Source organism: Vicugna pacos, chromosome 8, assembly GCF_048564905.1.
Source record: "Vicugna pacos chromosome 8, VicPac4, whole genome shotgun sequence".
Taxonomy (NCBI): domain Eukaryota; kingdom Metazoa; phylum Chordata; class Mammalia; order Artiodactyla; family Camelidae; genus Vicugna; species Vicugna pacos.
Window position 1 is genome coordinate 3,078,004 of NC_132994.1, and position 23,876 is coordinate 3,101,879.

Genomic DNA, 23,876 nt, shown 5'->3' on the forward strand with positions numbered 1-23,876 from the left:
CAAAGAGAAGATTCTACAAGGTTCTGGAAAGGGGAAAAATACTAGCCACCAGAACAACTCTGGAACTCTCCACAGCAATGCTGGAAACCGAAAGACGACAGAGCAGTTCCTAGGGGCTGAGGGGAGGGGGAAATGAGGAGCTGCTAGTCTAAGGCATAGTGTCAGTCATGCAAGGTAAAGAAGTTCTAGAGATCTGTTGTACAGAAATGTGCATATAGTTAACAGTATTGTACTGAACACTCAGAAGTTTGTTAGGAGGGTAGATTTCATGTTATGTGTTTAAAAAACAAAAAACGAATGTATGCTTTACCCTGGCATGTTAACAGCTCATGGCAAATTATTTAGAGAAAGGCCTTGAGGTTTTTCTCCTAAGGTTAACATTACCTTTCCTGACAGTTTGCACCTGGGGCTGGGTACCCAACTATCACAGAGGAGCTGATGACAAGTCTTTAATTTACCCCTGTTTCCAGGCCCACCTTTCCTTCATCTGCTACCCCGTCTGCAATCTCCGAGGGAAAGTGTTCCCAAAAGGTAGTTCAGCTCCTGCTTCTGTTTCCTGTTCTCGAAAAACTCACTGAAATAGTTGTTATTCCTTCTTACACTTCTATACTGCGATTACCAAAGAGTCCTGGAAACAAGGAGACCCAAACATATGTGTATACTCAGTTCATTGTCTTGAACCTGAAACTCTCTCTGCTCTTTAATATTTATTAGATGATAACCTTATCCATGAGGTGAGGAACCACATAGATATTTTTTGCTGCTTTAATTTAGTAGTAATGATCATGTCTAGACACATACTAGGTACTCAGCAAGTATTCATTAAATAAACTTATTATCATTTATTAAATGAACTTTCATCTAACCTCTTAACTCAGTGCCCTGTTTCCCTGTTGAAATGACTCTATTTTCACTCAGCCTATCAGTCATCTGCTAACCCAAACATCAGGCCTACACTTTTAGAGACTTGTGACAGAGGCCTACAAATACTTCCATTAAATCAGGATAATTTAGATTTTATTCCTATCACTCTCTCTGCATTTCCATTTCCTGTGGCTAAACAGCTAGTATTGGTTCTCTTTACTCCATAAACAAGTGAGCACTCATTCAATTACAATTTGACTCTAAAGTATCAGGAACTAAGAGATATGAACATAAATAAGAACAGTGCCCTTGTTTTCGGAGGTCCTCGTCTAGTTTGGATAGAACCATTCAAACAAACGATTGTGGTACAATGTGATAACCTCTTAGTCCCCTATTTCAAGAGGCGAAAGCAAATGGCAATGTAATTGTCACTATTTCTTAAGCCAGGTAGAGAGACAAGAAACGGCAGTGACAGAAGGAAGCTGGATATCCAGGGAAGGTAGAATGGAGCCTGGTCACGCCCGATGGACTCCAGTTTCACAACCTATGCAAAGTTTATTGCAAGAGCTCACTTTCGGGTGAGTTTTCTGTTCACAGTTGTTGAAATTATGCAGTTACTGACAACAGTAATAGATCAGTGACATAACAGAAATTGTCTCCAGCTATAGATTTATTTAAACTTCCCTCATTGTTATAAGCTCTGTAACAATGCTGGATGTTTGTTTGTATCAGAATTCCATCTCTGAACTGGAACAAAAGTCTGTAAGATGATAAGAGGTGAAAGGGGTATGCAGAAAATGTGAGAATAACACGCCAGAGGAAACTTCTAACGGCCTCTGGGAGTTACGGCTTAACAAAGTAAATGATGAGGAGGGGAGAGTGTGCACAAAATACGAGGGAGGTTAGAACCCCTCAAGTTTGTTTCGGAGACTCCAGAGGGAGTATGGTGGGAAATAAAGTTAGATGTGTAGGATGGGGTCAAATCATGAAAAGTCTTAGCAATTTGGCAAAAACATCACAGCATTCCGGTGGCTCTCCAAGGCAGGCTCTGGGTAGCTGGTGGTTGGGCAAAGCTTAAGGAGACAGCTGAAAGGGGAGAAGGTGGGGTTCTGGCAGCATCTCAGAATATTCGAATCTTTATTACAAGTGGCCCATTAAACACGGCCCATGCAAAGCAACTGGGCCAACCCTTCCTTACTTTGATAACTAGCCCTTATTTCCAGGCTTCCTTTTCCTGATATTAATTGTTTAACCATGACTACCTGTACAAAAGCACTGGGTGGAGGGAGGTAGGAAGAAAAAGGCAATACATATACACACAAAGAATCTTATCCAGAATAGACGGCTTTAGAAAAACCCTGGTCAAATATAGATAGCTGAAAATTTCCTTTTGGTTCAACTGGGGTTGATTTCTTATTAATCTAAATGTTTACTTGTGAAGCTTTTATCAAAATGGAGAGAATATACTTTTTTTTTTTAGTAATAAGACTTTCCCTACATACAATTGCTTGAATTTTTGTGCAATTTTCCTCTCCTTTTCCCCGTAAATAGCACCCTTATAGAAGAACGAAATAGAGTTTTTTCCAAAAATGATACTAAAATCAACAGTCACATGAAAGCATGCTCAACGAGACTAACCATCAGGGAAATGCAACTCAAAACCACAGTGAGCTATCACCTTACACCTGTTAGAATGGCTTTCATCAAAAAGAACACAAATAACAAATGTTGGCGAGGACGTGGGAAAAAGGGAACGCTCATACACTGTTGGTGGGAAGGTAAACTAGTCTGACCATTATGGAAAACAGTACGAACTTTCCTCCAAAATTTAAAAAATAGATCTGCCATACAATCTAGCAACTCCACTTCTGGGTATATACCCAAAGGCAATGAAAATGGGATTCTGAAGAGACAAATGCATTCCCATATATTCTGCAGCATTATTCACAACAGACAAGATGTGGAAACAATCTCAATGCCCATCAACAGATGAATGGGACTTCCGGGCAAGATGGCGGAGTAGAAGGACGCTTGTAAGTCACCCTCTCCCACAAATACACCAAGACCCACATCTACAGAACCACTCAGCCAACCAGAGCACCTGCGGAACTCCAACAGATCATCGCCCTCTTCAAAAGATAAAGACGCCAAAAATCTGGTAGGAGAAAAGGAAAAAAGAAAGAACAAAAGGCAAAGCAGCGCGGGACGGGTCCCGCGGGGAGGGAGCGGCAAAGGAGGGCTGGCGCTTGCTCGCTGGGTCTCCCCTCTCCAATTGAGAGGCCAGCAGGACGGAGGGGGAGCCTCCAAGGCTCGGATTTGTACAGAGCAGCCCTCGTCTGACAGAACAGAGTTAAACGGGCACAGAGCGTCCCCCCGACACCCAGCCTGAGACGCGGGCCGGCAGCGGCGGGCAGGGCCAGGCTGCACAAGCCGGGCGGAGGACGGGGGCGGCTGCACGGAGGCAGCTCCGGGGGACTGCAAGGGGCTGGGCGCCGGGGCTGTGGGTGTACAGGACAGAACCACCTGGGCCCTCCATAAAACAGCAAGGTTGATGTGCTCTCGGGGGAAGGGTGCATACCCCCATCTCTGAAAACCCTGGAAGGCTTTTCAGGGGAGGAGGGGCGGGGCCCAGGCGGAGCCGCCATGTTCTCCGGCGCTGAGCACCCAGGCGGGGGCAGAGGCGAGGCCTGCTTCCGCACGGAAGGGCTTGGCGGCCTCAGGGGCCAGACTGAGACGGGCCTGCAGCCCCGGGCAGATGGGATCCTTCCATACTGGTCCCCCAGAGAATTTGCTCCACAAAGACAAACTAGCAGCTGGGTCTCGGCTCGGAGCAGGGACGAGGCTACCCCCTCGGTCTTCCCCGAGCCCACCCGCGGAGCGCGACCAGGGCGGAGCGCCGACCGGGGCGGAGCGCGACCAGGGCGGAGCGCCAGCCGGGGCGGAGCGCCGGCGCAGAGCGCGCAGCCGTACAGAGCAGCGGAGCTACCGGCGGCGCAGGCAGGGGGAGAGCGGCCCCCCGCCTGTCGGGCAGGAACACAACCCCTGACCGAGGTGCTGGGAGGGGGCACGACCCGCCCTCCTGCCTGGCCAGTCTGCAACATCTGACTGCGGCATCCCGAGGGGCAGTGACCCGCCCGCCCGCAGCAGAGGAGAGCTGCACCTGACCCCGTGTTAGGAGGAGGCGCGATCTGCTTGCCGACAGGTGCTGGGAGCAGCACAGAAGAGGGCGCCAACGGAGGGCCTATGAAAACAAGCTGAGCTTCCAAAACAGGACGAAGACAGAAGGACATCACATTAAAAGCACACACACTCCAGGAGAACACCGACAACCCACACTTTTTTTTTTTAATCTGTTTTTACCTGTTCTATTTTCAATTACTCTTAATTTTTACTTCTTAATTCATTTCTATTTCTCTTGGGTTTTGATGTCCTGTTATTGATTAGACACAGGCTTCAAACACATATATTCATCTCCCCAACCCCCCTTTTTTTTAAAGGTTTTAAAAGGACGTCTCCACCCGATTAATACTCTGCTTCAACCCACTCTTCTATTATTCATTATACATTGTTTTCAAACCCTCTTTCTCCCTTCTTTTAAAAATCTTTCTCTCTCTCTCTTATTTTTTTTTCTTTTTTTATTTCCTAAGTTCTATTCCTAAATAGGCATTAGATAGATAAAATCCTTACGATCCAAAATAGACAACTGATACTCCATAAACCACAGTGCCAGAGAGGTATGAGCAAGATGAAGAAGCAGAGAAACCTTTCCCAATTAAAAGAACAAGAGGAATCCCCTGAAAGAAAGCTCAATGAAATAGACATCGATAGCCTACTAGATCAAGATTTCAAAAAAGGAGTGATCAAATTGCTGAAGGAATTAAAAGAGATAATGCTTAGAGAAATAAAATATGTCAAAAATGAAATTGAAGCTATAAAGAAGAGCCAAGCAAAATGGGAAAACTCATTGACAGAGATGAGGAATGATCTAATAGCTGTGCAAAGCCGACTAGTTAATGCAGAGGAACGAATTAGTGATCTAGAAGACAGGGCAACAGAAAGCACCCATTCAGAAGAACTACAAGATAAGCAAATAAAAAATAATGATAATAGCATAAGGGACCTATGGGATAATATAAAGCGTCCCAATCTTCGCATAATAGGGGTCCCAGAAGGGGAAGAAGGATCAAAGGGGATTGAAAAGGTTTTTGAAGAAATCATGACTGAAAAATTCCCAAACTTAAAGAAGGAATCAGATATACAAGTACAGGAAGCTCAGAGGGTCCCAAACAGGAAGAACCCAAATAGACCCACACCAAGACATATCATAATCAAGATGGCCAGAGTCAAGGATAAAGAAATGATTCTAAAGGCAGCAAGAGAAAAGCAAAGAGTAAGTTACAAGGGAACCCCCATAAGGCTCTCAGCTGATTTCTCTGTACAAACACTACAGGCCAGAAGGGAGTGGCAAGATATATTCAAAGCCCTGAATGAAAAAAAGATGCAGCCTAGGATACTTTATCCAGCAAGGCCATCCTTTAGGATAGAAGGAGAAATAAAGAGTTTCACAGACAAAAAAAAACTGCAGGAGTTTAGCAACACTAAACCCACGCTAAAAGAAATATTGAAAGGGCTATTCTAAATAGAAAAGCAGCAGGATGCTACAGAAATGAGAAACGTACAACTGGAAAGGTGATAACTCATGAATTACAAATAAAGAAAACAGGAAATTATAAAAGAAGACATACAAATCACTGAGAGTGGGAGAGGGAGGCAGGGAAATATAGAATTTTTTTTCTTTCTTTTTTAAAATTTTTTTAACAGTAGGATGGGTTTGAGATCATGTTATTATCAGTTTATTAAAAACGGGTATAGGTTAATAGATTTACAAAAAAGGGTAACCACAAGTCAAAAATTTAAAAGAAAGTCACAGAAATTAAATAAAATCCATGATAATACAAAGGAAAATTACCAAACCACAAAAGGAGGAAGAAAGGAACAAAGAGAATATACCAATTCAACTGGAAAGATAAGTTCAAAATGGCAATAAACACACATCTATCATTAATTACTGTAAATGTTAATGGACTAAATGCTCCAGTCAAAAGACATAGGGTGGCAGACTGGATAATAAAGCAAGAACCTTCAATATGCTGCATACAAGAGACCCACTTTAGGGAGAAGGACACATATAGATTGAGAGTGAAAGGATGGAAAAGGATATTCCATGCAAATGGAAAAGCCAAAAAGGCAGGTGTTGCAGTACTGATTTCAGACAAAATAGACTTTAAAACAAAGGACATAAAGAAAGATAAAGAAGGACATTTTATAATGATTAAAGGAGTGATACAAGATGAAGATATTACACTCGTTAATATATATGCACCCAATATAGGAGCACCTAAGTACATACAAGAATTACTAACAGAGATAAAGGGGGATATTGATGGGAATACAATCATAGTTGGAGAGTTTAACACTGCATTAACATCTCTAGACAGATCTTCCAGACAGAAAATAAACAAGGCAACAGAGAAATTAAATACTACAATAGAAAAACTAGATTTGGTGGATATTTTCAGAGCTTTACACCCCCAAAAAATAGAATATACATTATTTTCAAGTGCACATGGAACATTTTCCAGGATCGATCATGTACTTGGACACAAAAGAAACCTCAACAAATTTAAGAAGATAGAAATTATCTCAAGCATCTTGACTGACCACAATGCCATGAAACTGGAAATCAACAACAGAGAAACAAAGGAGAAAAAAAGAAAAGCATGGAGATTAAACAATATGTTATTGAAAAAACAATGGATCTATGAGGAAATCAAAGCTGAAATTAAACAATACCTTGAGACAAATGATAATGAAAGCACAACCACTCAAAACCTATGGGACACAGCAAAGGCAGTGCTAAGAGGGAAGTTTATAGCGATACAGGCCTTCCTCAAAAAAGAAGAACAATCTCAAATAAACAAGTTAACCCACCACCTGAATCAATTAGAAAAAGAAGAACAAAAAGCCCCAAAAAGCAGCAGAAGGAAGGAAATAATAAAGATCAGAGAGGAATTAAATACAATAGAGATTAACAAGACCATAGAAAAAATCAACCAAACCAAAAGCTGGTTTTTTGAAAAAGTGAATAAAATCGACAAACCTCTGGCCAAACTCACAAAGAAGAAAAAAGAGAGAGCACAAATTAGCAAAATAAGAAAGGAAAATGGAGAAATTACAACAAACAAAATAGAAATACAGAATATCATACGAGAATATTATGAAAAACTACATGGAACCAAACTGGATAACCTAGAGGAGATGGACAAGTTTCTGGAAACATACTGTCCACGAAAACTGAATCAAGAAGAAACTGAACACTTGAACAATCCGATCACTAGAAAGGAAATAGAAATAGCAATTAAAAACCTCTCTACAAATAAAAGTCCAGGACTGGATGGCTTCACCGGGGAATTCTATCAAACATACAAAGAAGAACTCGTACCAGTCCTTCTCAAACTCTTCCAGACGATTGAAAAGGAGGGAATACTCCCAAACTCATTCTATGAAGCCACCATCACCCTGATACCAAAACCAGGCAAAGACACTACAAAAAAAGAGAATTATAGGCCAATATCACTGATGAACATAGACGCCAAAATCCTCACCAAAATTTTAGCAAATAGAATTCAACAACACATAAAAAAGATTATACATTATGACCAAGTGGGGTTCATCCCAGGGACACAAGGCTGGTTCAACATACGCAAATCAATCAATGGAATACATCACATCAACAAGAGAAAGGACAAAAGCCACATGATCATCTCAATCGATGCAGAAAAAGCATTTGATAAAATTCAACACCCATTTATGATAAAAACTCTCACCAAAGTGGGTATAGAGGGAACATATCTCAACATAATAAAAGCTATATATGACAAACCTATAGCCAGCATAGTTCTCAACGGTGAAAAACTCAAAAGCTTCCCACTAAAATCTGGGACAAGACAAGGATGCCCACTATCACCACTCCTATTCAATATAGTCCTGGAAGTCCTAGCCACAGCAATCAGGCAAGAGAAAGAAATAAAAGGGATCCAAATTGGAAAAGTAGAGGTAAAAGAGTCATTATATGCTGACGACATGTACTATATATAGAAAACCCTAAAAGGTCCACAAAAAAGCTACTAGAGCTGATCAAAGAATTCAGCAAGGTAGCAGGTTACAAAATTAATGTTCAAAAATCAGTTGCCTTTCTTTACACTAACGATAAATCAACAGAAAAAGAAAGTAAAGAAACAATCCCCTTTAAAATAGCACCCAAAGTAATAAAATATCTGGGAATAAATCTAACCAAGGAGGCGAAAGAATTATACACAGAAAACTATAAACCATTGATGAAGGAAATTAAAGAAGACTTTAAAAAATGGAAAGATATTCCATGCTCCTGGATTGGAAGAATCAATATTGTTAAAATGGTCACAATCTACAGATTTAATGCAATCCCTATCCAATTACCCAGGACATATTTCACAGAACTAGAACAAATCATAATAAAATTTATATGGAACCATCAAAGACCTAGAATTGCTAAAGCATTACTGAAGAGAAAGAAAGAGGCTGGAGGAATAACTCTCCCAGACTTCAGACAATACTATAGAGCTACTGTCATCAAGACAGCATGGTATTGGTACCAAAACAGACATATAGACCAATGGAACAGAATAGAGAGCCCAGAAATGAACCCACAAACTTTTGGTCAACTCATCTTCGACAAAGGAGGCAAGAATATACAATGGAATAAAGACAGTCTCTTCAGCAAATGGTGTTGGGAAAACTGGACAGCAGCATGTAAAACAATGAAGCTAGAACACACCCTTACACCATATACAAAAATCAACTCAAAATGGATTAAAGACTTAAACATAAGACAAGATACAATAAACCTCCTAGAGGAAAACATAGGCAAAACATTATCTGACATACATTTCAAAAATTTTCTCCTAGAAGAAATAAAAGCAAGAATAAACAAATGGGACCTAATGAAACTTACAAGCTTCTGCAGAGCAAAGGAAACCAGAAATAAAACAAGAAGAAAACCTATGGAATGGGAGAAAATTTTTGCAAGTGAAACCGACAAAGGCTTGATCTCCAGAATATATAAGCAGCTCATACGACTCAATAAGGAAAAAATAAACAACCCAATCCAAAAATGGGCAGAAGACCTAAACAAGCAACTCTCCAAGGACGACATACAAATGATCAAAAAGCACATGAAAAAATGTTCAGTATCACTAATTATCAGAGAAATGCAAATCAAAACTACAATGAGGTATTACCTCACAGCAGTCAGAATGGCCGTCATTCAAAAATCCAAAAATGACAAATGCTGGAGAGGCTGTGGAGAAAGGGGAACCCTCCTACACTGCTGGTGGGAATGCAGTTTGGTGCAGCCACTATGGAAAACAGTGTGGAGATTCCTCAAAAGACTAGGAATAGACTTACCATATGACCCAGGAATCCCACTTGTACCCAGAAGGAAATCTACTTCAGGATGACACCTGCACCCCAATGTTCATAGCAGCACTATTTACAATAGCCAAAACATGGAAGCAACCTAAATGTCCATCAACAGGTGACTGGATAAAGAAGAGGTGGTATATTTATACAATGGAATACTACTCAGCCATAAAAACCGACAACATAATGCCATTTGCAGCAACATGGATGATCCTAGAGAATGTCATTCTAAGTGAAGTAAGCCAGAAAGAGAAAGAAAAATACCATATGAGATCGCTCATATGTGGAATCTAAAAAACAAAAACAAAGCATAAATACAGGACAGAAATAGACCCATGGACAGAGAATACAGACTTGTGGTTACTGGGGGGGGGGGGTAGAGGGTGGGAAGGGATAGACTGGGATTTCAAAATTGTAGAATAAATAAACAAGATTACACTGTATAGCACAGGGAAATATACACAAAATGTTATGATAAATCACAGAGAAAAAAATGTGACAATGAGTGTGTATATGTCCATGAATGACTGAAAAATTGTGCTGAACACTGGAATTTGACACAACACCTTAAAATGATTATGAATCAATAAAAAATGTAAAAAAAAAACAGATGAATGGATAAAGAAGATGTGCTATATATACACAATAGAATGTTATTCAGCCCCAAGAAAGGAGGATATGCTGAGACTTGTGGCAACATGGATGGATCTTGAGCACATTATGCTAAAGGAAGTAAGCTGGACAGAGAAAGACAAATAACTGTAGGAGATCACTTACACGTGGAACCTAAAAAAAGTCAAAGTTGTAAAAAATAGAGAGTGATAAAAATGGTGATTACCACGAGTTGGAGAGGGGCAGGTAAGACTGATGTAGCTTAAGGGTACAAACTTGCGATGAGTAGTAAATAAGCCATAGAGATCTAATGCACAGTATAATGAATACAGACAGTAATATTGTACTGCAGTTACATAATGTGATAAATATTGCTACAAGGGCAATCACTGTACAATATATAAATGTACAAAGTAATGCACACAATGTTAAATTTCTACAATATTGAATTTATTCAATAAAAATTGCTTACTTTTAATAACCACTTATCACGTGTTTTTTTTTTTTATCACGTCTAACTACTACTAGCTATCATTTATAGAGCACTTATCATGTGCCGGGGCTGTGCTTTACATGTATTGTTACTAAACCTTTAGACAAGCTTATAGGGCAGGGACTAATCTATCCATTTAACAGACACTGAGGCTCTGATGACGTAAATAATTTGTCCAGGAAGTAAATGCCACTGCTGTTTGCTCCAAAGCCCGTGCTTGGTCTTGTATGCCACACTGATAAGCGAGTTCAAACATATACATGCAGTTAACACTTACACTTACCACAGAACACTGACACTAGCAGGGAAAAGCTGGGAAGAAAAGCCCCAAAGAAGGCTCAAGAAAGGGTAAAACCATGTCAACCTGCTGTCCTGCATAGAAGTAAGGACAAGTCTTAAAAACTAAGAAGGGAAAGGCATACAATGGCTTCCAGTCAACTTCTTTATGGACTGTCTCTCCTTAAATCAAGGTGGTTCTGAGGTCCTAGAGTTCACCTTACTTCAGTTTCTTAACATCTGGGGCAATATAAGGTAGAGAGGGAAGGCGGGGCAAAGGTACCCAAGATTTTCTGAGCACCACACCAGACCTCTTCACCCAATTTTCTCATTTGCTTTTCAAAACCATACTGTAAGACAGGGATTATTTCCATTTCACTGATGAGGAAATGCTCACAGAAACTGAATACTTTGCTTAAAACCGCACAGCTAGTAAAAGGCAGAACAAGACTTGAGACTACTTATGTCTAACTTCAAATACTCTATAAATATTAAGCTAGTTTTATAAGAACAGAAATGGAAGCCCAGGTACCGAGATTTCCTTCATAAGTAATAAAGTCAAAGATCTTTTGTGAGGTCTCTTCCTTTCTTTGGTTTCCCCTTCTTACCCTTGGTCATCCAAGTTCATACCTATCCAATAAATGGTTTTATTGATTAAAAATTTTTTTAATTTACTTATTAACATGAGATGTTATCCTATGTGCTGAATTACTATGTTGCATAATAGAAATTATATAAACCATAGGAAAACAACAAATTAAGTTTCAGCTCTTTACAGCACTAAATGGTTCTCAAAGAGCATAGTAAATGAGTCAGCAGCTGACTGTTTTTCATTCTTTCTTTTATTACTAGAAACCCAATAATAATACCTTGTATGTATATGGCCCTTTACAGTTTGCTATGAACTTTAACTTATTGTAAAGCAGGTTACACATTTCACAGATAAGAAACTGAAGCTCACAGAGGTTAAGTGAGTTTTCCAAGGTAAAAAAGAAGGAAGCTGGTATCCTGATTCCAAGTCACTACTTTGTTAACTACAACAAAGGTGCATCATTGAATGTACAGCCACCAAGATGCCTAAGATATACCTACATCTCTCTCTATATCACAAGTGACCCAGAGCAACACCAAAATGGTAACTAGATTTGCTATATCTTGCCAGAAACTTAAGATCCTCCTTCTTTATGTTGGACACTCATTTTCCTTTTTTATAAACTGTTTTTTCCCTCTGGTGTTACCATAAAAATGCAAATGCTGTTTACTTGTTTTCAACATTTGCAATAAACCCACAGACAAAACACAAAAGATTTAACTATAGTTACAAAACAGAATACAAATGTTAGCAATCTTAATAATATAAGACAAAGGACACAGCTAACAGATTGGGAGGTAGAGGAAAAGAAAATGTGAAAAAGATGTAAGATTGTGTATATCCTTACTTTACAAAATGAGGGGTCTGTCAGATTTGCTGAAATAGGAAATAAAGCTTTAACTATATTATCTGAAGCTAGAGTAATGATCAAAGAGAGATGTGGGAAAAATGATATCTCCTTTAAAAAAGTAGGGGGAGAGAGAGGGAGGAAGTAGTGTGAGATAAATTCTCATTTATCATAACAGTGAAATGTCTCTGTAGAGGAAACCAGTATGACTAGGGAAAGAGTTAAAAGTGGATGGACCCAGAGAATGAGTTATGGTTTTCACTACCAGTCTTTCTGGACTTACAGATCTTTTAACTATTTGCCTGTATTATTTGCATAAAATATTTTTTTCAGAGAAAAGGGATGGATGGATATTAAAAAGCAAACAAAACAATGAATGTTTCTTTTTAAAAAGTACTATCACTATTAGAAGGGAGTTGTTATTTCAACTTTTTATCAAAAGTGTACACAGTCCTCTAACATTTCAAACTGGGAGCGGCTTCCTAGAACCAGTAAAGACTTCTCTGTTGTAGAAATCTCTGAATGCATTATTATTATTCAATTTTCAACAGCCCTATAAATTCTCATTGTCTTTCATTACTGATTTTATTGCAGATGACAGCTATGTCCTGACTCAAACTTCTCACTGTCAGTATAATCTCATGCTGGAAATAATTTAAATGTGTTGCAGTAAGCTTTAATACCATCTAATTCCCAACCCATCTAAACTGCCCTACTGCAACTCAGAGACAAAATCATTTTCTCTCTTCCTCCTTAAAGTTTTCCAGAAATATACACCAGGTATAGGAATTATGGTAAAATATAGTGAACGAAAAAGGTCTTGAGATCTAAGTACCCATCAAAATTAGAAAAAAAAATCGGGTATATAATAAAAAGTATACAGAATATCCAAGCCCTTGGAAGAAAAAGTGAACTGTTAAGGAACAGAAGTGAAAACAGACTTAACATAGAGGATGAAGAAAATTACCTTAGATAAAGATGCTTAAGTTATCAAGAATGACTCTAGAAATCACTGTTACACATTTATTAAAACAGTCATACACAGGTGTAATTTCTAGATGCAGAAAACGTTTGGAAAGATACCTTTCCCTAACCAATTTACTAATATTAAAAAGATACATACTCCAGGAAATCTTAAATTCTGTTTCAAAATGAAACAAATCTTTTGGGGGAGGAAGGAGATGAAAAGAGAAAAGAATCAATACCTTAAAGACTGGAGTAAAGTGGCTTCCTTTCTTTGCTTTTTGTTTTTCAGATTGCTGGTGAGGAAATTCACCCGGACATGAGGACACTATACCTGTGAGCCTAATAAGTCACCACACTCCATCAACAATTATTCTCTGTAATTTTCGTATGAACTTAAACATTTAAAATGATGAGGCTATTCTGTGGCACACTGGCAAGAAACACAATGAAGATACCAGATTTACATAATCATAGAGGTTTCACAGGATGATTCAGAGGCTGGCAAATACGACAGACACACAAAAGGCAATCATGTTGGGGATGCTATCAGGCAGAAAAAGCAGCATGTCTCATAATTCATTCAGGATCACTTCATTTGTAAAAGTCTGTAGATATCTTTCTGTACCATAAACAAGAAAAACAAGATATTTTAAAGTAGAAAAATAATGAAAAAGATCTTGAGTAGTCATATTAGGGACTACATTTCAAACATGACAGATAAAAGTTTGTTATTTAAAAAAGAAGTGAGAAGAAAGTATGACATAAATTAAAAATATACACATAAATAAATGTTCTCACTACAAGCTAAAATCTGTTCTTTTCCAAACCCAGTCTTCTCTTTTAAAGACAGGTGTCTGCTGTCACTGAATAGAAAAAAAGAATGAAAAGAAATGAGGATAGTTTAAGAGACCTCTGCATGACAGCAAGCACACTAATATTTGCATTATAGGCATCCCAGAAGGAGGAGAGAGACAGAAAGAGTCAGAGAAAAATATCCAAAGAGATAATAGCTGAAAATTTCCCTAATCTGGGAAAGGAAACAGTCACCCAAGTCCAGGAAGCAGAGTCCCAAACAAGATTAACCCAAAGAGGACCACAAGAAGATACACCGTAATCAAAATGACAAAAATTAAAGATAAAGAGGGAATAATAAAAGCAGCAAGGGAAAAGCAACAAGTTACATACAAGAAAGCTCCCATAAGATGTCCGCTGATTTTTCAGCAGAAACTCTGCAGGCCAGACGGGACTGGCATGATGTATTTAAAATAATGAAACAGAAAAGCCTACAGTAAGGATACACTACCCAGCAAGGCTCTCTTTCAGATTGGATGGAGAGTTCAAAAGCTGAAAGAATTCAGCACCACCAAACCAGCTTTACAACAGATGCTAAAGGAACTTTTCAAGGTGGAAAAGAAAAGGCCACAACTAGAAACTAGAAAATTACAAAATGAAAAAGCTCACTGGTAAAGGCAAACATATAGTTAAGGGTAGGAAATCATCCAAACACAAAGCTAGTAGGGTAGTTAAAAAGACAAAAGTAGTAAAATCATCTGCATTCACAATAAGCAGTTAAGGGCTACACAAAACAATTAGATGTAAAATATAATATTAAAACCAGTAATTGTGAGGGGAGAAGAGTTCAAATGCTGGGTATTTAAAATGCATTTGAAATTAAGAGATCAACAACCTAAAATAATCATGCTATGCAAAAACTTCATGGTAACTGAAAATGAAAAATTTACAATAGATATACACATGAAAAAGAAAAAGAATCCAAATATAACACTAAAGACCATCATCAAATTACAAGAGAAGAGAACAAAAGAAGAAAAGGAGAAAAAAAGACCTACAAAAACAAATCCAAAACAATTAACAAAATGACAATAAGAAAACACATATCGATAATTACCTTAAATGTAAACTGACTAAATGCTCCAACCAAAAGATATAAACTGGTTGAATGGATACAAAAAGAAGACCTGTATACATACTGCCTACAAGAGACTCACACATACAGAGTGAAAGTGAGGGGATGGAGAAAGGTATTCCATGCAAATGAAATTCAAAAGAAAGCTGGACTAACAATACTTATTACATCAGACAAAATCGACTTTAAGATAGACTGTTACAAGAGACGAAAAAAGGATACTACATAATGATCAAAGGATCAATCCAAGAAGAAGATATAACAACTATAAATAAATACACACCCAACTTAGGAGCACCTCAATATATAAGGCAAATATTAACAGACATAAAAGGAGAAACTGACAGTAACACAATAATAAAGAAGAAAGTGGGGGACTTTAACACTCCACTTACATCAATGGACAGATCAGACAGAAAATCAATAAGGGAACACTGGCCTTAAAGGACTCATTAGACCAAATGGACTTAACCGATATTTATAGAGCATTCCATTGGAAAGCAGCAGAATACACATTCCTCTCAAGTGCACATGGAACATTGTCCAGGACAGATCACATGCTGGGCCACACACACAAAAAAAGCCTCTGTAAACTTAAGAAAATTAAAATCATATCAAGCATCTTTTTCTGACCACAACACTATGAGACAAGAAATCAACTAAAAGAAAAAAACTGCAAAAAAATACAAACACGTGGAGGCTAAACAACATGCTAGTAAACAACCAATTGATCACTGATGACATCAAATAAAAATTTTAAAAAATACCTAGAGACAAATGAAAATCAAAACATGACATCCAAAACCTATGGGATGTAGCAAAAGCAGTTCTAAGAGGAAAGTTTATAGTGACACAAGCTTACCTCAGGAAACAAGAAAAATCTCAAATAAACAACTTAACCTTACTCCTAAAGCAACCTCCTAGAGAAAGAAGAACAAACAAAACTAAAAGTTACTGAACAATAAGAAATCATAAAGATCAGAGTAGAAATAAATGAAATAGAGACTAAAAAAAAATACAAAAGATTAATGAAACTAAAAGCTGATTCTCTGAAAGAATAAAATTGATAAACCTTTAGCCAGACTCATCAAGAAAAAAGGGAGAGAGTCCAAATCAATAAAATCAAAAATGAAAAAGAAGACATTACAACTGACACCACAGAAATACAAAGGATAAGAGGCTACCACAAGCAACTATACGCCAATAAAATGGACAATCTAGAAGAAATGGACAAATTCCTAGAAAGGTAAAACTTCCCAAGACTGAACCAGGAAGAAATTGAAAATACGAACAGACCAATTACCAGTACTTAAATTAAATTAGTAATATAAAAACTCCCCCAAAAACAAAAGTCCAGGATCAGATGGCTTCACCAGTGAATTCTATCAAACATTTAGAGTTAATACCTATCCTTCTCAAACTATTCCAAAAAATTACAGAGGAAGGGACACTTCCAAACTCTTCCTATGAGGATACCAAAATCAGATAAACATACCACACAAAAAAGGAAAATTACAGGCCAATATCACTGATGAACACAGATGTAAAAATTCTCAACAAAACACTAAAATACTGAATCCAACAATGCATTAAAAGGATCATACACCATGATCAAGTGGCATTTATCCCTGGGATGCAGGGATTTTTTCAATATCCACAAATCAATCAATGTGATACACCACATTAACCAATTGAAGAATTTAAACCATATACTCACCTCAATAAATGCAGAAAAAGCTTTTGATAAAGTTCAACATCCATTTATGATAAAAACTCTCCAGAAAGTGGGCATAGATAGAACATACCTCAACATAATAAAGGCCATATATGACAAACCCACAACTAACATCACACTCAAAGCTGAAAGCATTCCCTCTAAGATCAGGAACAAGACAAGGATGCCACTCACCATTTTTATTCAACATAGTTTTGGAAATTCTAACCACAGCAATCAGAGAAGAAAAACAAATAAAAGGAACCCAAAATGAAAAGGAAGAAGTAAAACTGTCACTGTTTACAGATGACATGATACTATACACAGAAACTCCTAAAGGAACCACCAGAAAACTACTAGAGCTCATTAATGAATTCGGTGTTAAGTTGCAGGATAAAAGATTAATAAACAGAAATCTGTTGTATTTCTATAGATTAACAACAAAGTATCAGAGAAATAAAGGAAACAATCCCATTTACTACTGCATCAAAAAGAATAAAATACCTAGGAATAAATATACCTAAGGAGGAAAAAAACATGTACTCTGAATCTGTAAGATGCTAATGAAAGAAACTGAAGATGACACAAACAGATGGAAAGATATACTGTGTTCTTAGACTGAAGAATTAATATTGTTAAAATCACCATACTCCTCAAGGCAATCTACAGATTCAATGGAATCCCTATCAAATTACCAGTGTTATTTTTCACAGAACTAGAACAAAAATTTTTTAAATTTCTATGCAAACACAAAAGACCCCGAATAGCCAGAACAATCTTGAGAAAGAAGAATGGAGCTGGAGGAATCATGCTCCCTGACTTCATACTATACTATAAAGCTATAGTAATCAAAACAGTATGGTACTGGCACCCAGACACATGGATCAATGGAAAGGATAGAAAGTCCAGAAATAAACCCACATACCTATTGTCAATAAATCTATGACAAAGGAGGCAAGAATATACAGTGGAGAAAAGACAGTCTCTTCAATAAGTGGTGCTGGGAAAACTGAACAGCTACATGTAAAAGAATGAAATCATAGCATTCTCTAACACCATGTACAAAAATAAACTCAAAATGGATTAAAAACCTAAATGTAAGACCAGATACTATAAAACTCCTAGAGGAAAACATGGACAGAGGACTCTTTGACATAAATTGCAGCACTACTCTTTTGGATCCACCTCCTAGAGTAATGGAAGCAAAAGCAAAAATAAACAAAGGGGACCTAATTAACCTTAAAATCTTTTGCATAGCAAAGGAAGCCACTGACAAAATGAAAAGACAACCTGACAAAGGCTTAATTTCCAAAATATACAAACACAGCTCAGTAACAAAAAACAAACAAAAAACCCCACCCAAACAACCCAATCAAAAAATGGATAGACCTAGAGATTATCCTACTAAGTGAATTAAGTCAGTCAGAGAAAGACAAGTATCATATGATATCCATTATAAGTGGAATCTATAAAAATGATACAAATGAACTTATTTATAAAGTAGAAAGAGGCTCACAGACATAGAAAACAAAGTTATGGTTACCAAAGGGGAAAGGGAGGGAGGGATAAATTAGGAATTTGGGATAAACAAATATACACTACTAAATACAAAACAGATAAACAAGAAGATTCTACTGTATAGTACAGAGAACTATATTCAACATTTAAAATAACCGATGATTATTTAGAAAATTATTCAGATTCAGAAAAGAATCTGAAAAAAGAATAAATATATGCATATATGTATAACTGAAACACTTTGCTGTACACCTGAAACTTGTATACAACACTGTAAATCAACTATACTTGAATTAAAAAAAATAAATATATAATGAAAATACATACCAAAAAAGACTGATGTCTGCCATAAACAATTTATTTTTAAAAGATACTTCCTTTCCAAAACTAGTAAACCAGATCATTGATGTGTAAGGTGAATTATACACAACATTTAAAGAAGAATTAATACCAATTCTTCTCAAACTTTTCAAAAACTGATTAAGAAGAAATATTTCCAAACTCATTTTACAAGGCCAGAATTACCCTGATACAGAAGCCAGACAAATACACTATAAGAAAAGAAAATTATAGGCCAACAGCTCTGATGAACATAGATGCAAAAATCCTCAACAAAATACCAAAACCAAACCAAATTCAAGAGCACATTAAAAGGATCACACACTATGATGAAACTGAATGTATCCCTGGGATGCAAGGATGGTTTGACATACTCAACTCAACAAATGTGATATACCACATTAGCAAAATGAAGATAAATGAAAGGCAACAGGAAGGATAGAAATCATATAATCATCTTAACAGATGCAGAAAAATAATTTGATAAAATCAAACATATTTTCCTGATAAAAACTCTCCGTAAATTAGGCACAGAAGGAAAGTACTTCAACATAAAACAGGACATTTACAACTCACAACTAATATCACCATTAGTAGTGAAAAGCTGAAAGCTTTCCTCTCAAGTCAGAAGAAAAATAAGGATGCCCACTCTTAACACTTCTGTTCAACATAGTACTGGAAGTCCTAGCCACAACAAATGGGCAATAAAAAGAAATTAAAGGCATCCCAATAGGAAAGGAAGGAGTAAAATGATCTGTGTACAGATGACATGACCTTACACATAGAAAACCCTAAAATCTCCACCAAAAAGCTGTTAGAACTAATCAATGAATTTAGTAAAGTTACAGGACACAAAATGAACATACAAAAATCAGTTGCACTTCTATACACTAACAGTGAACTATTTGGAAGAGAAATAAAGAAAAAAAACCCATTTACAATGGCATCAAAAACAATAAAATACTTAGGAATAAATTTAACCAAAGGAGATGAAAGACCTATACACTGAAAACTGTACGGCACTGAGGAAAGAAACTGAAGATTCAAACAAACAGAAAGATAACCTGTTTTCTTAGAATGGAAGAATTAATAAATGGCCACACTAACGACCCCAAACAATCTACAGATTCAATATAGTCTCTATCAAAATTCCAACGGCATTTTTTATAGAATAGTAAAACTTACCCTAAAATTTGTACAAGACCACAAAAGACTGGAATAGCCAGAGCAATCTTAATAACAAAAGAACAAAGCTGGACACATCACACTTCTTGATTTCAAACTATGTTGCAAGGCTTTAGTAATCAAAACAGAATAGTGTTGGCATAAAAGCATGCACGTATATCAATGGAGCAAAGATGAGAGCCCAGAAGTCCGCCCACACACATGTGGTCAACTAATATCTCACAAGACACCGAGAACACATAATGGGGAAGAGACTGTCTCTTCAATAAGTGGTCCTGGGAAAACTGGATTTCTACATGCAAAAGAACGAAACTGGACCCTATTTTATGTCACTTACAAAAATTAACTTAAAATGGATTAGACTTAAATTTAAGACCTGAAAATACAAAGCTCATAGGAGAAAACACAGGGGAAAAGCTCCTTGACATTGATCTTTGCACTGGTAATTTGGATTTGACACCAGAACAAAGGCAAAAATAAACAAGAGGGACTACATCAAACTTCAAAGCTTATGCATAGCAGAGGACAACATCAACAAAAGAAAGAGCTAACTATTAAATGGGAGAAAATATTTGCAAATCATATATCTGATAGAGGTTAATATCCAAAATATATAAAGACCTGTACAACTCAATAGTAAATAGACAAATAATCTGATTTTAAAAATGGGTAGAGAAACTGAGCAGATATTTTTGCAAAGAAGACATACAAATGGCCAATACGTACATGAAACAGTGCTCAACATCACTCATCTTGAGGGAAATGTAAATCAAAATCACAAAGAGATCACTTCATACCTGTTAGAATGCCTATTATCAAAAAGTTGGTGAAGATGTGGAGAAAAGGGAACCCTTGTGCACTGTTGGTGGGCATGTAAATTGGCGCAGCTATTCAATGAAGCGTTATTCACAATAGCCCAGACACATTAATAACCCAAGTGTCTGTCAGTGTGTGAATGGATAAAGAAAATGCGATGTATGTATAGAAAATGGAGTATCATCATAAGTGAAACAAGTTAGAGAAAGACAAACACTGGATGGTATCACTTACATGTGGAAACAAAACAAAACAGAAAAGTAAATTTTGCAGAAATAAGACAGTAGAATGGTAGATGCCCGGGGCTGGCAGGGCGGGAGAAATGAGGAGATGTAAGTCAAAGGGTACAAACTTTTCATTACAAGAAAAATAAGTTCTGAGGATCTAATGCACAGCACGATGACTATAGCTAGTAATAAAGTATTATATACCCGAAATTTGATAAAAATAAATCTTAAGCTTTCTTTACCTCCCACCCTCACACACACGAACTATGTGAGGTGATGGCTGCGCTAATGAATCCTGACCACGGCAATTATTTCACACTGCACGTGTGTAACAAAGCACATACGTATACGTGTTGTATGTTGTATATATATATGACAAAGCACACTGTACACTTAAATATATATAATTTATTTGTCAATTATCGTTCAATAAAGCTGAAAAAAAATATATAAATAAAAAGGAAGTCCAGGGAAAAAAGTCTTTCTACTTTTTTCAACTGGCAACTTCAGGAGACACAGTAGAGTCAGACAGTTAGTACAATAGATTAAGTTCAAAATGGGAGTAACCATCTTTCTTGTAATATTAATTATTTTAACCTTTGTGTTTCCTAGAAAGTAGACTTACAACAGGCCTACTGACAATAAATACGTACTTTATCATGTACATCAGGCCAAAAGGAAAACTTATTTTTCCTTTTTCAAAGAAAGAATGTACATGTTTTTGGTTGTAAGCAATAGGCCCCCCTGAGCAGTTTGACAGTCTTTGGAGAAAGAAAACTCTCCATTATGTACAAATCATTAAAACGGAACATTAACCAGCATTTTAGTATCCATAGCATGCTAAGGAAGATAATCTTTAACACTTCAAATTCTCAGAATATATTTTTAAATTTCAAAAATGAACTGAATTATGTTCAACATAGCTTTAATGTTAGGTGTATGTTACTATCTTACGATGCTTTGAAAACCATAATTCATGTTAGAAATATATGATAACTCTCTAGCATGTTTCTTTAACCATTTCATTTTCTAACTGCACAAAATAGAACAGAGTATACTGTATCAGGGAAGCTGCAAGAACGCCCAGTGATTATGTCAGGGCCAACATTTTGGCTCAAACACTTTAATGCTCATGTCTCTCCTTAGAATAAGAGTACATAAAAAAAGCTGCTATAACACATCTATTTTATACCTTCTGGCTCTTTGTTTTCTAATTAGAGTAGTTAAATAGAAAAAAAAAGTGATCGAAAAAATATTCTCAAGATGCACACTATAAAACTTTATCATAAAACACCTTTGTGATCATGTATCAAACTATGTGTCCATAATTCATTCATTCTGTACTTTTTACTGAAGCCTCAAATATATTTCTTATAAGAAGCATTGTAGTGATGCTCTTTGGCATCTTACATTTGTAATTAAAAAATTAAAATGGCTATGAAAAGTCATTACTGGCCATTATAATATTGTTTCAGATCTTTTTTTAAAAGTTGAAAATATTCCTTGGCTTACCTGTTGCATGTAACAAACTAGCTTCTACTCTGTGAGGAACTCTTGGTGGAATTTTCATAGATGCACGAATCTGGTAAAAACTACAGCAAAAGAGACAAAGAAGTCACTTAAAAATATATTTTAAAAACATGCAATGCCTCAATTTTTATATATCTACACATATTAAAATAATAAAGTTGGTCTGCTTATATAACCCCCCTAATATTTACTACTGGTGGAAAACATGTATCAGATGCACAGATGAAATATTAGCATGACATAAAATCCAAAGGGAAAAGAGCCATGAATAAGACGAATGAGAGAAAGAGATGAAACAGATACGGTATTTCTTACTATAAATGAGAGAATGTCATAGCAACCACAGGAGTTACTATGGCATCTAAGAGTTTCACTGCTTAATTTGGTTTATTGATTTTTTTCTTTTAAAGATACCAAAGATAAATTATTCTTAAGCACAATTTTGAGAAAACACAGGACTAATGATAAATGCTTTTTAAAAATTGGTTTCCTACGATAAATGATAAAATAAAGATATGTATTTGTTTAAAGAATTCAGTACTTTTTCAAGGTCAGAGCTATTTGCTTATGCACTTGCTTATTCCACAAGTTAAAATATATTAAAATCTACCAGTCATTAATAGTAACAGTTCAAATAGAAAAAAACGATGAGGTAAAAGCATTACATATGCAGGTATATATACATCCTTCATTACGTACTCAAACTTGTAATGATGTTAAAACACGCTCTCTGCACGCACACACAGAGGGTTATGATAAGCTGAATCAAGATTATAAATCAGGGATGAGTTTAGATGTACACTGGGGAGTTGAATATTTAACATTTATTTTTCTTTAATAATTTCATAGATGGTAGTTTAACTTAAGTTTGTAAATAACACAAAGAGTAAAACACATAAATATATTTATTACTATTATTTCTAGGAAGGTGTGGGCTTGGAGGGAACATAGGGTCAGATGACAAAGACAGAATTAAAGAAGAGTGAATGAAAGGGTAGTCAGTTAAACTTAGGGCCTTTGAAAACACAACTGGCCTCAAAGGGACATGGCAAAACCCCACAGAGACAGATGCTGAGTTGAGATTAAGATGAGGTCACCTTAGAAACACGAGATGACTAAGAGCAAAAATCAGGGTGGAAACAGCAGGAGCCTTGGAACCAAAGGAGGGCAAAGTTTCTATTTTAATTAAAGACTAAAATATTGCTATTTTAAAATATTCAGGTATGCAGTAAGAGCTTAAGAATAAACAACTGATAAGACACTCCATTTTAAACTTCTTAAGCACAAGAACTGTGTCTTGTTTATAAGTGTATACCCACAGCCCTAATGTAATGATTTGCACACAAAAATTCAGAGACATTTAAACAAAACTCTACATATACTGTACACTGTTAAGAGTATCTTACTTTAAAATTCCCTGAATTTAAATATGTATGTACACATACACATT

At 36.6% G+C, this 23,876-nt stretch overlaps 1 protein-coding gene across 10 annotated transcripts in view; it reads right to left on the reverse strand.

Annotated features, from left to right (window-relative positions):
• Positions 1 to 23,876, reverse strand: part of FAM135A (family with sequence similarity 135 member A) — a 126,169-nt gene that overhangs the window by 74,659 nt on the left and 27,634 nt on the right. For all 10 annotated transcript variants that reach the window (XM_031676044.2, XM_072965481.1, XM_072965480.1 and 7 more), the window contains one exon: positions 22,409 to 22,488. In XM_031676044.2, coding sequence (XP_031531904.1) covers positions 22,409 to 22,488 — 80 coding nt within the window. The remainder of the gene's footprint in view (positions 1 to 22,408; positions 22,489 to 23,876) is intronic.